This window comes from Stegodyphus dumicola, chromosome 2 (assembly GCF_044657685.1).
Source record: "Stegodyphus dumicola isolate Sdum_Otavi_A_Nest chromosome 2, ASM4465768v1".
Lineage (NCBI taxonomy): Eukaryota > Metazoa > Arthropoda > Arachnida > Araneae > Eresidae > Stegodyphus > Stegodyphus dumicola.
In genome coordinates, this window is record NC_140769.1 from 15,351,208 (window position 1) to 15,369,154 (window position 17,947).

At 30.5% G+C, this 17,947-nt stretch overlaps 1 protein-coding gene across 2 annotated transcripts in view; it reads right to left on the reverse strand.

Annotated features, from left to right (window-relative positions):
• Sld5 (DNA replication complex GINS protein Sld5) overlaps positions 1-17,947 on the reverse strand; it is a 32,376-nt gene that overhangs the window by 8,860 nt on the left and 5,569 nt on the right. For both annotated transcript variants that reach the window (XM_085810459.1, XM_085810458.1), the window contains 2 exons: positions 12,988-13,082; positions 8,835-8,923 (listed from right to left, as the gene is read on the reverse strand). In XM_085810459.1, the coding sequence (XP_085666585.1) occupies positions 8,835-8,923; positions 12,988-13,082 (184 nt within the window). The remainder of the gene's footprint in view (positions 1-8,834; positions 8,924-12,987; positions 13,083-17,947) is intronic.

Sequence of the window (17,947 nt, forward strand, 5' to 3'; positions counted from 1 at the left end):
AAATGTTTTTCATTACCACGAAATAAGTGGTTTTCAATTAAATACTGCTTTGAAATTTAGCTATCTAGTGTTGTTTATATTAGATTTTAAAAACTTTTTTTATGAAAATGATAAGAATTTTATGATGCCAAAAAATTCAGCTTTTCCTAATTATGTTTTAAATTAAATAATGAGTTTAAAGATTTGTAATTATTTTATTTAGGGAAGGCTATTAAAATTACTGTAGTAATAATTAGAAATGAGATTATTGTTTAAAAGTTTGTATTTTAAGAATTTTGAATTATTTTAAGAATGAGATAAATGCAAAAAATGAATCAGTTAATGTTGAAAAACTGGTGCAGAAAAACGGATATAGAATTGTGTTTTGAATATAATGTAGAAAATATGTAATGTTTAGAATATTGAGTATAGTTATGATGAATATAAAAACACTAAAAAAATTAATGTAAAGATAAAATATGTTGAGGGAGTACTGGTTCAAAGCAGAGGCATTGTTTTTACTTCTGCTATTTGTTTCTTTTACCCTCCTCATATCAGAAAATATAAACTTTGAAGGCTCCCACCTTATAATTTTTTTCATACAATTTTTTTAATATATAATGGAGCACAGTTATTTCGTTTTTTAATAAATGAAATGTACAGTGCAGTTCAAAAAAATCCAGTTGTCTTAAAACAACGAACGAAGGCCTTTATAAGCAAATGCCTAAGCAGCCCTTAACCACTGGTAATAAATATCAGTCAGTTTCAAGTGGATTTGCCTAACAGATGGTAATGTTTGTATTCAAGAAAGCTGTGGGGGTCTTCTAGTTTTGAGTACAATACGAAAATTAGAAATGTAATAATAACAATAAAACCCCATTAAAATAGATGATGTTAAAATAATGAAAATTAGTCATGTTTTGAAAATTTTGATGATTATTGAAAATACACAGTGTGTGTGCAAAATTTTTACAACTGTGATATTGCATGTAAAGCTCTGGAAAGCCTTCCCCGAAAAACATCTAATTATGTGGACTCTTAAAAAGCAGACTTTTCGAACTGCAAATTTTAATAGCACTCTTAAAATATTATCAAAGTTTATATTTTGCAATTACATAAAGAATTATTCTGGTCAAAATTTCAGGATCTGTATTTTTCAAATTATCTCTTTTCATTTGCTAATGCTTTAATGCTTTCTCAAAAAAAAAAAAAAAAAAAAAAAAAAAAAAAAATCACCAAACCAATTTTTTTTTAAAGGGGCGATACGTAAAATATAAAATATCTGTCTTTCAAATAATAAATTAATAATAGAACTTAAGTTCTGTTTTCATTCTAAAAATAACAGAACAATAATTTTTCTAACTAAACTCCCTGCAGTTCTTATGCGAACTTGTCAATGAAATCTGCATCCAATATCTGGACATTAATCTGTCACATGATTTGAAATGATATAAAAGATAATTGCATTGCAACACCTTCTTTGCTTCTGTTTCTTTTTGCTGCATCGCCTTCCTGCTTGCCATGCAGAGTTTATTTTTCTAATTTGAGCTATTGTTTAAAAAAATGTAAGCTGTATAAAATTGTGGAGTGCATAGCACACCCATAGTGATGATGTGCATTATAAAGGAATAAAATTATGTTTCCAAAATCAGCAGCTATGTCTATCTTCAAGTGTCATCTTTCTAAATACGCATTTACGTATCTCCAACGCCAACTTTCTACCAAGTCATCTTATTACATTGGAATGGCTCATCAACTAATTCTGGATACAGAAAAGCAAGGATTTTTTTATGGAAGGGAGATTTTCATTGGTTTCAATGTTTCCTCCTCCTGATGACATGGCACTGAAATTGATTAAATTCTTTGTTCATTAATATTTTTAATTTGGGTTTTACTTGTTTGAAAAATTTTAGTTTTGACATTTGTTAAATTCTTCTTTTGCACATTTACAAGATTTTTTAAAAATTTATTGCTTATGAATTTCAAATTTTGGTCTTTGTGAAAAATTAGTTCTAAATTTCTTTGTATACAGATAGAGTCACCCAAACAGTTCTGCGGCTTTTCAAATCGAAATATCTTTTTTTTTTTTTTTTTTTTTTTTTAAATTCTTTTGTTAATACTTATAAAGACTGATCTTGATCAAACAGATGCTTAAATGTAGGTTTTTTTTTTTTTTTTTTTTTTTTTTTTTTTTTTTTTTTTTTGCTCACACTGCTTAATCCTAGCATGTATTGTGATATAATTTTTGTTTCAGTGCAGTGCTAAAAACAGAGAACACAAAAGTTCAAATTTGTCAAATTATACTTTTATTATAAAAAGGGAAAAACTGAACATTGGACTGCTTATAATAATTGTGTTACATATGGTCCTAATCGTGTTTCTAATGATATAAGTTGGAGATTTGACATAATTCAAAGGTAACTTGCTCAAGGTTTGGCCTTAATACTCTGCTGATAAGAAATAAAAAAGTACTTTTTTTTTTTTTTTTTTAATAACAGCCCATTACTGGAGACTATACAATTGTACAAGAAAACTTTATAGATGACTCAGTATTTATCATTTAACATATTACTACAACAGTTATAAATATTATGCTTGGGTCTGGGCAACATATTATAAATGTGAACATGCAAGATGTCATAGTCAACATAATAAACAGCTTACAAACTTGGAATAAAAAAAAGGAAGCCAAATTCACAAGTGCTCACTGTACGTAAAATAGACACTGTGAGAATGGATGCATTTATAAAGCAGACAGCTTACATCCTCATGAAGTAGTACAACACAAAACTGAAAGTTAGCTAATCCTAAAATCCATGAATGTATGAAATTCATACAACCTCTTAGATAACAAAAGTGAAAGGCGTGTTCTAGGAAAGTGACTTGAGCAATTTTTGGTGACCTTTGGACACAGCTAATAAGAAATTTCTGTACTTAGAACTGAAGCAAGCTACACTATTCTATTGATAACTGGTTTTATATATGTTGTCAGATAAGAGTATTTTGTCAAAATGTGCTAAATTTTTATTTTTTAACCCTGCACAATTTCAGTCAAGCAAGACTGTAATATTGTCATAACCCTGCATCTGTGGTTCATGGCAAAACAAAGAAAAGAAAATTGTTCTAATAACAGTCTGTAAATGGTCGAAATATCACAGTTAGAAAAATGCCCAATACTGTCTTCCTCATTTTTCTTAAACTTCATTCCACTTTGCTCATACTTTTATTAACAACATGTTATCATAGCTACTCTAAAGCATTTACTACAAGAGCTTTGACACAACTAGTGTGCTTGAAAAATCATTACTCTCATTTCTATTGCTGTTTGAAATATCAGGTTTTAATGAAAGTTTCCAGTCACTGCAAATTTCGTCTACACAAACTGTTAGCTTTGCCGTGTTTATATGATATTTTGTCAAACGATTTTTAGCATTTGGGGAAAAAAAGGGGGGGGACTTGCTTTAGAACATTGTTTTCTGAAATTTGTAAAAAAATATCATTATCATTAAGTACACGGTGTATGAAATGAAACTATCATGCTACCAAACTAGAACCATCATTTACTTCCAGGTCTGTTGTAAAAAGTCAGCTACAGAATGTCAGTAAATCCATATGTACAGTTTTAAGTGCTAATGTTGTAGCATAGGACACTGTGAAGATTTGGTACCGAAAGTTCAAAAACAAGAACTTTGACATTCAAAAAGCAGAGCACTCTGGACAGTTTATTGATAATGATGAGGCCCACCTGCGTGAACTTGTGGAAGATCAGCATGCACTCATTCGAGAGCATGCTAAAGAGTTAGATTTTAGTGCCATGTCTATTAGTCGCACTATGCATTGCATAAACTTGACGTACAAGTTCAATTGCTGGGTGCAGCATGAGCTGACTCAAACAGGTAATGACAGACATGTTCGAGCCCACACTAATTAGTTCAAATATCAATGCAAGGACAAAATTCTGGACCGGATCATCACTTGTGATGAAAAGTGGATTGACTTCAATAACAACAGAGGCCAAAAAGGAGGCTGATCTGTGTCTGCATAAGGCTGTCTGCAGCCTCGCAAAGCGCAATTCAATTAAAAAAAGATCATGCTTTGTATCTGATGGGATTGCTTTGGATATCCACAAAAAGGTATGCGGAAAAAGTCAACCCTTTGACAGTAAAATATACAGCAGTTGATGCTGTTATCAAGGAAAAACGTCGAACTACGCTCCATTGCAAAAGGGTATTGTTCCATCAAGATAATGCGAGACCACATGTGTCTGCATTCAATGACTGGACTCTGTATGGACTTGAATGGGGATTATTTGCTACATCCACCATATAGTCCCAACATCGCTCCTTTGGATTTCTACCTTTTACACCTACAGCTACATCTTGCTGGTGCTATCTTCCATTCTGCACAGGACATCTGAAATGAAGTCGATCTGTTTTTGGACCACCAAGTTTTTCAGCCGAAGGCTTTTGAAAAACTATCAAAACATTGGCAGAAAATTATAAATTTGGGTGGTGATTACTACTTGCACTAAATGTACTGCTTTTCATGGCTTATTTTCTAACATTATTAAGATTGTTTTTCGGCAGGAAACTTTTGTTACAACTAGATGGTACGTTAGGCTGCACAGTATAAAAACTGACACCCTTCATTTTCTGCTTCTTTAGTACCATATAAGATACAACAGGGTATACTCTAGTATACAATATACTATTTTACATTACATTATAAGGTATTTTTCCCACCTTCTTAGCGCGCCTTCATGGCGTAGTGGTCTGCACGCTCGGCACGTATTCGAGAGGTCAGTGGTTCGATTCTCGACATGGGCATTGCTCATTTTTTAAATCTCCTACTTCCAAAAAATCCTCACGTCTCTACAACATTATTTAGACATATACTGTGTGTTGTGTATAGAATATTTTATTATTACAATACTTAATGCTTGTAATATCTTACTTGCATAATTATTAACTAAACTAAACATTTAATTTACCAAATTTACCAATTAAACTTAACTGCATATTATATGAATATCCTGTTTTATACAAAGTTTGTTAGGAGTTGGGAAATATTACCTGTGAAATGGACATACTACTATAATTGGAATTTTTGTACTTTTTGCTAATGTGCAAAAGACAAATTATGCATAAGTGTTTACAAAAGAGTGGTCTCATACCAAACATTGTGATTCAGTTTGTTTTGATCTAGTTACATGTTTTGTACAATATTTTGGCAAACTACCTATTGAAATGAAATAAAATGAAGGTCTGCATTAAATTCTTTCAGAGAAGAACTACCCATAGCAAAATACTTCCCCTCCCCTAAATACCTATGATTATATTTCTCAGTATGTACCATTAAGGTTGCTGTTACTATTTCAGTCTACATGCCACAACCACACATATATGCTTGTGCAGCAATTGAAATTCCATTATAACTGTGTGACTGATAGAAAAATAATGATTCCAGAATTTGAGGAAAAGGGAATCAAACTAGAACTTCCTTAAGTTTTAAACTCTAAACAGATATTTGAAAAAGATAAAGAATAATTCTTCATGTGCTTTCTATATCTATTTTTGTATATAAAACTGAAATATATATTTCTCTATAAAAAATCAAAAAGAAATTAAAGCGTTTTTTAAAAATATATTCAGTCTTCTTTTTATTATAGAAAACCTAATAACATTTTCTTTATGACCTGAAAATTGGAAAAAACCTCAGGTCCCAAGCTATAAGGAAGAACATAACTTGATTAAAATATGTTGAGTCGCAAAGTTTGGTATCTCTGGCATGTTTGTGCACATTTTGGCTGCTATAACATTAACAAAAGAATACAATGATTCTAGTTGCTGTAGTCTTGCTTTACTGAAGGAGCACTGGATTAACCTTCAGTTACAGGCATAAGTTTAGTGATTTTTAGCAAAATACTTATTTGGTGACAAATATAAAAGCAATGACTAACAGAATGCAGTAGTTTCTTTATTGAATACTTCAACCTGTTGCCAAAAATTACCAATCCCAGAATTAAGAGGAAAAATTTTTCATTTGATAATTAGGTTAACTGTTAATTTAATCATTTCAAAATCACTTAAAATATTCATGTCTGAAAGCAGGCAGCTTACTATTTTTCATAAAATTTAGAAAAAGACAATAACTGCTGCCTGAATAAGGTACTACAGTCAAAAGTCGTTAATTCGGAATGATCTATAATCCGGACCTCAAAACTAAAAACTTTCTGCGCATGCGCCGCGTTGACACATGCGAATAGGCGTTTACGCGTGCGCGTAAGACCTTTTACGACTGCGCATATGAGTGTGCGCAAGTGCAGAATACGTTTTTGCGTGCGCGTTTTATGTATAATGGATGTATAAGCTAAATAATTATCTATTTCAGTTAATGTTGATGATTGCGTTGTTCCTTAATTTTCGAATTGGATCCGGCTTATTATTTTTTGCAGACTGTAAGAGCAATTTTATAAAAGTAAGTTTAAACTTTCGATTATATCAAATAGAATTTCCAATATATATTTGTTAATATGTAAAGGATCTAAAGCGAAAGTATGTTTTGAAATCCGAAATCTGTTTATCAATTTCACGCTGCTCGGCGGGGGGAACGCCGCGAGGTAATGAATTGGAAGTTGATCTGTCAACACTATCCTTATCTTCAGGGCAGATGTTTTTATTTTATTTGGCTTATAATTCCTTATCAAATGTAGTATTTCATCTCGATGTGCTCCGTCTTTGATATGATTTAAAACAAGTTCCTCGTCATTATAATTCGCTTACGATAGCGAAGAAAGTGACAGAGGTTATTGAAAACGAAAAAATTTCGATTGACAAATTAGTCAGTATTCTCGACACAGCAATTATAGGACTTGAACAGCGGAACTTTGTAACTGAACAAGAAATTATGTCTGTTTAATAGAATTAAAGAGAAAGTATTATCACATTAAACGAAGCAAAACTTAAACAACTTACATTGAAAGAAATGTTTAATAAAGTAAACAAATAAATATTAAGCTTTTTCTTTTTGCAAATTTTGATACCCTTTAGATCATAATTGTTCTTTATTTCATAAATTATGTTTTCATACTTTTAATTTTAGAATTTCTGCATGCCATCTTACGAGATTTAAACTGATGATCTATAATCCGGAAAAATCGATAATCCGGAATCGCCGAAGTCCCGACGAGTCCGGATTAACGACTTTTGACTGTATTGCATTTCTTGATGGATGTCCTCATCATACTATCGTTAGCATTGCTAGCTAGCAGTTGGAAAATCTATGATTTAAATCCAAAGCACAGCTGATTTTTCAAGTCCCCTGGCTTTGAAAACCTAATGGTCCCAAGATATATACTTCTTTTGTATAAAATTGAATTGCACTTGATGGTTTATTAAACCTGTAAATAAAATGAATGAGGGCTTTAAAAATCATTTTACAGTACAAATAAAGTTTTTTCTTTGGTTCCCTTAAAATGAGTGAGTGATAGTGAAAGATAATGTCTCTGCAGTGGCACCAAAACTAAAAATGTGATGAATGATAATTCACTACCACTTGAATTTTGTCCTCTCCCCAATTATCTTTTTAAATGAGAGACAGTACAATAAACCGTTGCATTCTCTTATGTGTACTGCTATAGCTGAACTGCCAGCAAATCCAGCAAACAATTGGAAGATTCATGGTTCAAATTCTGATGACCATATAGTTAGTTCATTTTTCCCATTTCAGCACTAAAAAAATATACAATCTTTTTATAAATGCACATTTCCAAAGTAACGAGTGAATCTAAAAATTCTGCAATTTTTATGACACCTGTTATACATTGATATTAATTCTATTTCAATAAGCATTATTAGATATTTATAACTTAAAAAGTATTCTTTTTTAGCCCAAAGGTTGTTGGTCCAGAAAGGCTATTAATTTCGTTTTGTCATTTTGAATCGAAAACTTTAAATGTCCATTTCACTTTTCAAATTGTTGCCACCAAATATTATCATCCTGCGTTATATTTAAAAAAATTAAATAAGGAAAAATCTGTATAACTGTAAGTTTGTTTCTCGCATTGTAATAAAGTAACAGTACCTAGAGCCATCGAATTTTAAATAATGTAATTTTCTACCGATATGGGCATCTTGAAACCGAAATTTGGAATTTGTTTTATTATTGATTTCATATTTTGTAATTCTTTAACAAATTTTTGATTACAAACTCAACAATTTCAAAGTGAGCAATGGCAACACTGTACAGAGGATAAAAAAAAAAAAATTATCCCTAGTGTGCGAGACTGTGTATTGGAAATTTTAAAGCTATGCTCATTTAAAAATTATTTTGCGATATTGCTGTTGAATTGAATTGTATGGTTTAAGCGCGAAGAACACGATATTTAATAGATAAAGGTAACCCACAAAACGTTAAAAAAAGCTCCTTTGCGCATAATGTAAAATCTAAACACTTTCAGACTTTTTTTTTCTGGATTTGTAAAATATATCACAATAATTCCAAGTTTAAAGTTACATGTGAAATAAAAGATAATAAATTTTTTAAGAATTATTCAACAACTTCAGGGTTAATAGAAAGCAAATTAAATACTCTTCAATTACAGGCACATATTTTGCAAAACACTCATTTAGTGATAGATATTAAGCAGTTATCAATAGACTATGGTAGCTTGCTTCAGTACTGAATACTTCAACCTGCTGACAAAAATCACTGACATCATCTGCATTTCACAGTTGACATATGAGAAGTTATATGGATTTCAGGCAATGATAGTTTTTTGCCTTAATTAAATATTATATATATTATATATACATAAATATATAATATTTCTGATTATTATTTCTAATATAACATACCAATTTCTTCAAGTTTCAAAGATTGCATGTTCGTTGGCATGTGCTTCAGTGCAGCATCATGCAAATAATTTTTCATACTTGATGTATATCTGTATGGAAAAAAAAATAAAGAAATTATGCTTGCAATCCAATATAGATTTAAAATCATTAAAACAATTAGTAATCTTCATAGATAATGTAATGCCTTAGGTAAATGCAATTAGATATAATTAACATAGCTTTCCCTTGATTATTTTTATAACATGATTATTGCAATTTCTCAAAACACAGAAATATTTTAAATATTATGCAGCTGAACTGTTTAAAACTTATTTATCCTACATAAAGTTGTATCTTAGGATAATTTTCTCAATAAGTGCACAACATGCATTTAAACAATAAGCCTGATGTAAATTATTTTGTGTATGTTAGATGTTCTCGTGAAGAGTAAACATCCTCTTGGATTAAAAAAAATGTATATAAATTAAACAAAAACATGTATATATATATTTTTTTTTAAAATAAAAATATACAGTATACAGTTAAAAGCAAGGGGAGAGGAAGTTTCAAAAAAGTAATAGTAAATTACTTAACACATAAATACATGTAAATCTACAATTGTGCAACTGATTCTTTATACTACTGTAAATCCATTCACTTTTTAAATAAAATAAAAAAATTTTTTATTGATTAGAACAAAGCATTGATAAAAGATAATTTGCAATAATCATTTCCAGCAAAACAAACAGAAATTTTTGTTTCTCTTAATAAACAAAAATGTTAATTAATATATATATATATATATTTGTGAAAGCATAAAATTTGCATAATAAGCAAATGATGATGGGTGAATTTGTTATGCAAATAAAGGTACTTTGGTAGTATCGCAACCAACTTGCCACAATCTGGCGATTTTTTGAAGAAGAAAAAGAATAGTAATTTAAAATTAGTGAAAGCTATTTATTTTGTATCATATATGTTATTAGTTACATATTATAATTTTAGTTCAATATTTAACCTAGAAAAACAATTTATAAAACTACTTACAAAAAGGGTTTTGTTTAGTTTTTGTTTCTTTTCTTCTAGTGAAAATTTCATACTGATAGCTTTAAGAACAGATTCAAAGCAATGGGAAACAACTTATTAATTCTTTACTCCAGCAGTATATAAATTTGAATGCAGCAGTAAATAGCAGTCAACTAATCTTGAACCAAATATTGCTTCAATTACATTTTTTCATGCTGCATTTTTAAAAATGTCGCTTTCCTAAATATAACATCATCAAATACAAATCTGAACTTCTTGCCTTGACAAAATATTACATTTTGGAGAAAATTTCACATAACTTTCTTCAATTGCAGGCAAATCTCACAACGGCATATTTCAAAATTCAGCTGAAGACCTAAAACATTCCAGTTTACCTTTAGAGCTTTCCAACACAATCAAAACAGCATGCACAAAAATGCTGACATTGCTGATTCAAACTTACAATTATTGATATGATTGCCTGAAGAATTGTTATGCACATGGTTGTCACAGTTCGGCGACTTCTACCAAGGTGGTGTTTGTGATAATATGAAAATACTGAAATAAACAGTCAATCACATCCTCTGCTTTGAGGTAGGAAAAAATTTCACTACCTGTACATGAAAAAACATATTTTTCATGTACAGGTAGTGCAGCTAACCATCAATGAGGGTAAGATAAAATTTATGACGGTAATAAATAAAATAATGTAACCTACCCCCTTTAAAGATCAACAATTATACTTTTGAAACTGTTAAATAATTAAAATATCTGGGTACAGTGATTTCAAGCTTCAATGGCATTAAAATTGAAATTAAAAACAGTATATTCATGATCAACAGATATTTTTATGGGTATGGAAACCAACTTAAATCCAAATTAATTAGCATAAAAACCAAAATAAATTTACATAAGACTCTGATAAAACCTATGGCCCTGTATACAGATAGAAGTGAATGCTGGATACTAAACAAGACAGAGGAAGATCTACTACTGATATTTGAAAGAAAAATTTTAAGAAAGATTTTTGAACTAGTGAGGCAAAATAAACTGTGGAGAATATTATATAACCATGAAATCTGCAGGGAATATAATGAACCTGATATTGTCAAAATTATAAAGGCATCTTGTATTAGATGACTAGGCCATATTTATAGATATGATGAGTCATTTTGCACCAAAGAGGTAACCTCCTCCAAAATAGAAGGGAAGCAATGAAAAAGACCACCCACTAGATGGCAGGATATTGCGGAAAAGAATTTGAAACTGATAGGAAGCTGTGGCGCTGGATATGATCAGATGGAAAAAACTTGGAAAAGCAGCCTTGGCCTATAGAGGCTGTTGAGGTCAAGAAGAAGAAGGTGGTACAGGTAGAAGGTAGACCAGAATCTTTTAGTACCGTAAGTGATCAAGGTATTGCTGAACCTAGCCAACTACTTAGTTAATTATGTTAAGCTTCTATCCCAGTTTTGAGGAAGAACATGGCGGGAGATTGTCTGATGGTGTTCCACCCCTTCCCCCTACCACCAACCTCTTGAGAGGACATTCAGCTTGCCATGCATTTGAGTTCCCCTTGCCGCAAAGACACTATATGCTTACAAAAATCCCCGTCTTTTCTGGGATTCAATCCTGGGACCACTGATACAGCAATCAGTGTTCACTAATCACTATACCGATTGGGCAGCATTGAGATCTTCAAAAGTTACAGTAGCCATATATGGTCTTAGTTCATTTCTTGTAGAATTCACCCTAACAGGAGAATTGTATTATTGGATCATAGATCTTATCTGTTGCCTAAAGTCTCATCATACATTCATATTTAGTACTTCTTCACATATCAGCCAATAATTTAGAGTAAAAGGGCTATAGTACAGTCAAAAGTCTTTAATCCGGACTCGTCGGGACTTCGGTGATTCCGGATTATAGGTCATCAGTTTAAATCTGGTAAGATGGCATGCAGAAATTATGAAATTAAAAATATGAAACCCTAATTTATGAAATAAAAAGCAATTATGATCTAAAGGGTATCAACATTTACAAAAAAAAAAGTTTTATTGGTTTACTATATTAAACATTTCTTTCAATGCGCGCATGCGTAAAGCATACATTACACATAGTCGAAATTAGAAAATTGCAACCAGAAAACTATTTGATGTGTATTTGTGATATTTATAATGACGAGGAATTTGATTTAAATGATATCAAAGACTGAGTACATCGTGATGAAATACTACATTTAGTAAGGAATTATAAGCCGAATAAAATAAAATCATCTGCCCTGAAGATAAGGATAGTGCTGACAGATCAACTTCCAGTTCATTGCGCACCACAACGTTCCCCCCCTCCCACAGAGCAGCGTGAAATTGATAAACATATTTCGAAATGGTTAGAGAAACAAAGGATATGCCTTTATCCATTTTTTCCAGCAATTCCACTTTTTGTTTGATGTACATCGAAACATGCTTTCGCTTTGTAGATCCTTTGGCAGCTCCAGAATTGGAAATTCTTTTTGACATAATCGAAAGTTCAAGCTTACTTTCATAAAATTGCTCTAACAGTCTGCAAAAAATAATAAGCCGGATCCAGTTCGAAGATTAAGGAACAACACAATCAGCAACATTATCTGAAATAGATAATTACATAATTTTAGCTTAGCTTATACTGTCCGTTATACATTAAACGTGCATGCGTAAATGCATATGCGCATGCGTAAACGCATTAAGCGTTTATGCATGCGCAGAAAGTTCGTAGCTTTGGGGTCCGGATTATGGACGTCCAAATTAAAGGCTTTTGACTGTATATTTCAGTTATCTCAAATATGATTGGCTAGATATGGAATATCCAGGATATCAAACTGAATGTGAGGATCTAGTTGTGTGGCCACTGCAAATGCAGATCTAGCATATTTGGATTCTTTCTATGAGACCAATTGAGGGAAATGAAGCAGAAAGAGGCTTAGTTGTTTACCTTCATGCTGCATTCGCTTTTATGGACACCAAGCTACTAGATCATATTAGCCATCCTACACTGCAAGCAAGCATTTTCAACCTAAATTCTATTCAAACACCGAGGCTCCAAAATTTTTGAAAATGTATTTAAAAGAATCTATATTAATATAAGTTCTAAGAGAATATTAAAAGAAAACAACCTCTGAGCAAACCGTCTTTCCTCATCTGACATTTGGTTGGGATCGCTTAATTCCCGCTGTTCTAAATACAGCAGGTGAGGTCCAAATTTTTCAATCTATAGTGCAATGAAGGAAAAAAAACGGTATTAGTTTCTTCAACATTTTCAGCATTCATTACACAAAATCAGCAATATATACATTTTTAACATTATCTCTCAAAAGCTACATTTTCCATTCTTATACTCAGATAATCCACACAAAACAAAATAAGACAGCTTTTTAAAAAAATTCATGTAAAAAGCAGATCATCTTAAGTTCAGTACATGTTATAATACTTATAAATATCCAAAGACTCAAAAAAAAAAAAAAAAAAAAAAAAAAAAAAAAAAAAATTAAAACACATTAAAAAATAATTTTAATTTTAAATAAATGTGCATAAATCTTTCACATTTTAAAAAGGAAGGGGGAATGACATGATGATGAAAGGGTGCATGGTACAAAAAAGATTTATAACAATCACAATATGCAATAATCATGTTGGATACAACCTACTGCTTTTAGTTAGTTGTTTATTTTTTAGATGATACCATTAAACCATTTTTTAAAATTTGAATATGTGATAAAATGACCGAAAAAATAAATGTTTTAAATTACAACAACTTTTATTATGTGGTCATTTAAAAAATAAATTACAGATTAAAAGTGGTAGATCATATACTACATAATTATGCAACATGACTTTCAGGTTTCTTTTCTGGCAATAAAATAATGCTTTCATTTGTAAATGAATGAATACCAGATCTTCAGTCATGCAGCATTTATAAAATTTCTTGTAAATGTATTTTTAAACATATATGTCAAGCTAACAGAATTTTAAAATTCAGAACAAGTGATCACATATGTATATTAAATAAAAGGTAGTTAAAAAGTCTTTAATATCTTCCTACTGCCCAAATAAAAAACACTAGTTTCAATTTTTGGAGTTCATAATTATTGTTTGCACTGTCTCTCAAAGGTATGAAAAAAAGCTTTCCCAGCCTCACTTCTCTTCTTTCAGCCAAATAATAACATTCCCACATTAAATTCTATGTTTCAGCCCCATTTACCACCATTCTGGCAACATTTTGATAATATTGGACTACCCTTCAATGAAATAGCATGCAGTGATCTAATTTTTTTTCTTATTTGTTCTAATTAATACATAATTTTTTTATAACTTAACATTTAACACAACAAAGCAGATTATACTACTACTGTTTTATAACAACAAAATAATAAAATTCATGTAAAGATAATTTGTATTTTGAAATATTTTCTCATTATCCACTTCACAATATTCTGATAAATATAATTCCATACCAAAACAGTGCATCATTGCATAAATATAAAACTCACTCAACTTTGAAGATAATGCTAACAGTTTAAAATAGTCTTCCTTTCCATTACAATACAAAGCTAAATACTAAGTGCATGCATTTTTAGCAACATTTGGCTAAATAATCTGATATTAACAGGATACAAATTGCAAATAGTCAACAAACTAAAAAAAAAAAAAAAAAAAAAAGGAGAGAGAGAGAGAGAGACAGAGACCAATTTTAGGGATAGAAGCCTGCTTTATATTATAACAACATAGAGCTTGAGATATTGCAGATTTGTTTCCAGTACAAAATAATAGAGTATCACAGTTAAGTAAGTCACAAAATTTTGGTTTATCTAGAATATCTAATAGTTGAGCTCATACTATACTGTAACTTATTAGACAATAAGGCTTCTTATCATTTGCATGTTCTTAGAAGAATCGCTTTTAATTCAAGAATAATTCAGTACAAAAGATTAACATTCACATTCTCTAGGAGTTCGTCGTTCCCATATTAAGATTTATCATTTCTAGCGTCTGATTTATGAAGAGATTTGTGAGATACACATCTAGTAATTCGAAGCAGTTGTATTACATGATATATATTTATACATGATAAACAAGATCAAAATTATCAAACAAGAGAAATGCTGAGATATTACTTCATGACATACACCCACATTCTGTATCTTACTTTATTCATGATAAACAAGATCTAAATTATCAAACAAGGAAAATGCTGAGATATTACTTCATGACATACACCCACATTCTGTATCTTACATCATAGCTTATGTCTTTTGCTTTTAAAATTTTATAGACTGATTGCTTTTGTATGGCTTTCTTACTGCACTGCTATTTTGAAAATGCTTGTTGTCTTCCGTGGCATTAGCCAGATGAAAAATTGCTGCCAAGTAGTTTGCCAGTGAATTTTAACATACAATAAAAGCTCAGGAAATGCCAAATTCCAGATGTGTGAAAATTTAGGAAAGTTGAGCATTAAAAAAAAAAAAAAAAAAAAAAACTGGTGTCAGAAAAAAACAAATGAATGGAAACAATTTCTATTCTAAAGTCATAACAGCAATCACTATCTATTAACAACTTGAATATCAAACGTTTATATTAAAAATTATATACGATTTTGAAGAAAAAGTATTTCCGACATAAAAACCGATGTATTTTCCAGGCCACTCTGAAAATGAAACATATCATCTGATCATGGAATCCCGAGGAACATTAAAGTCGAAAGTGTCGCCAATTGTTCTACCAGATGTTTAAACGTTCGTTCTTTATTTAGTTAGATAGAAAACAGATTCAAATTTTTGATATAACATATAATAAACTTAAATCCCTTATAAATTTTCACATTACATCACATCATTTATCCATTTTCAAAGCTGCGTGTATTATGGCCTTTTTTTTTATGCCCGGATCCTGTAACTTTGAAAATACAGTACAAAGTCCATAATCCGGAATGATCTATAATCCAGACTTCAAAGCCACAAATTTACGCATGCGCGTAAAGCCAGTAAAACGTTTACCCATGCGCGGCTTCCAATAGTGAAGAAAGTAACAGAGAACGTTATTGAAAACGAAAAAATTTCGACTGACAAGTTAGTTGGTATTTTCGACACAGCAATTACAGGACTTGAACAGTGGAAATTTGTAACTGCACAAGAAATTATGTCTGTTTATAGAATTAAAAAGAAAGTATTAGCACAAAAAACGAAGCAACTTAAACAACTTACATTGAAAGAAATGTTTACTAAACTAAACAAATAAAGATTAAGTTTTTTTTTTTTTTTTTTTTTTTGTGTGTGTGTGTGTGTGTGTAAATTTTGATACCCTTTAGATCATAATTGCTCTTTATTTCATAAATTATGGTTACATATTTTTAATTGTATAATTTCTGCATGCCATCTTACCAGATTTAAATTGATGATCTATAATCCGGAAAAAAAAAACTAATCTGGAATCGACGAAGTCCCGACGAGTCCGGATTACGGACTTTGTACTGTACTTCATTGCACACTGTACCAGATATTAATATTTAAAAAAAAGGTAAGGAAAAGATATAACTTAGAGCTTACTTCACAAAAATTAAACTGTCCTATTAAGAATTAATGGAGTTACATTAAACAAAAATGAACTTCTTATGATTGTGTCATGACATTGTGCTTATCCATTATTGACCATAAATGACACTGTCTGGTGAGACTGTGCACGTTAATAGTATAAAAGCTCTAATATGGCATTACAAATTTCTCATTTACTGAATTTTTTGGGAAGAATTTTTGGCTGATCTTTTTAATATGGTAACTGGTAGTTTGGCGACATTTTGGAGACGATAAAGGTTACTACCTAGGACTTTGGTAATAATGTGAGAAGTCCTCAGTTCCGATTACGCATTATTTTGTGTGAGGGAAATGAGAGATCATGAGATATGTCATGTGACATTAATGGACGAATTACAGTTCTTTAATCGGAAAAGGGGGGGAATTTGGAAAACTGTAGTACTATATTATTTTGTATTAAGCTTCATTGTGTGAAATAGTGGAAGTGTGCGTGCCATGTAATGAAGATTCTGAAGATTAGGTAAGTTAGTATTTTTAATCATTTGAGGATATTATTTTTATGCAGTGTTCTAAATGTAAGGAGTAAATAAGTTAATATGGTATTATTGGAAAATTGTTATTAGCAATGATTTAGTTTAAAGTAATTAGGATTGTAATCTAATTTTTATTAATTTAATGTATGTGCTTATTTATATTTTAAGTAGTGTTTTTTAATTTAATTATATTTTAATTTAATGATCGTAATTTTGTGAGTTATATGTTTGTAGTATTTTGGAATACGTTTGAGTAGAATACGTTGAGTATTTTCATGCATTTTCGTGAAATTTTTCTCATTTATGAGAAAAAAGCTGTGTACATGGATATAGTGAAGAGTGTGCACAATGCCATTTTTCTGCAATTTTTTTAAGTAAAAATAAGTCGACATGTACATGGTTTAGTGATATTTTAATTAAATGATAGTTATTTTGTGAATTTTATGTTTGTAGGAATTTGGTATATGTTTCAGTTGAAATAAACATGTATGGAAATAATTTAAATATTTGACACTAAGTATTTGTAACCATTTGTAATGTTTGCAGTATGAATTCGTTGGTGACGTTTATAATATAATAGATAATTTAGAGGTAAAAGTTTTTGGATATTTTATTTATTTTATACGTGGAAATGTTCATCCTTGGAAAGGGTATATACTTTTTCGCGATCAGGTAATTTCATATATGTGCTTTTTACCAAGTTTAGATATTCACAGAATTTTTTTGCATTTTCGTGCAAATTTTTGTAATTTATGAGAAAATAGCAGTGTAGATGGATAAAGTTAAGAGTGTGTGCAATGCCATTTTTGTGCAATTCTGGGATGTTTTTTTAAGTAAAAATAAGTCGACGTGTAAATGGTTTATGTGTATGTGCTATTCTGAAAAACGCGCAAGGAGTTTGCGATTGTGCACTTTTTCCCAATTTTGCAGTTAATATTTGTCATGATTAAGCAGTTTTGTTACATAAAATTTCTAGCATAAGTGTAACTCGGCTAGTAGATTGTTGGAAAAAGTGT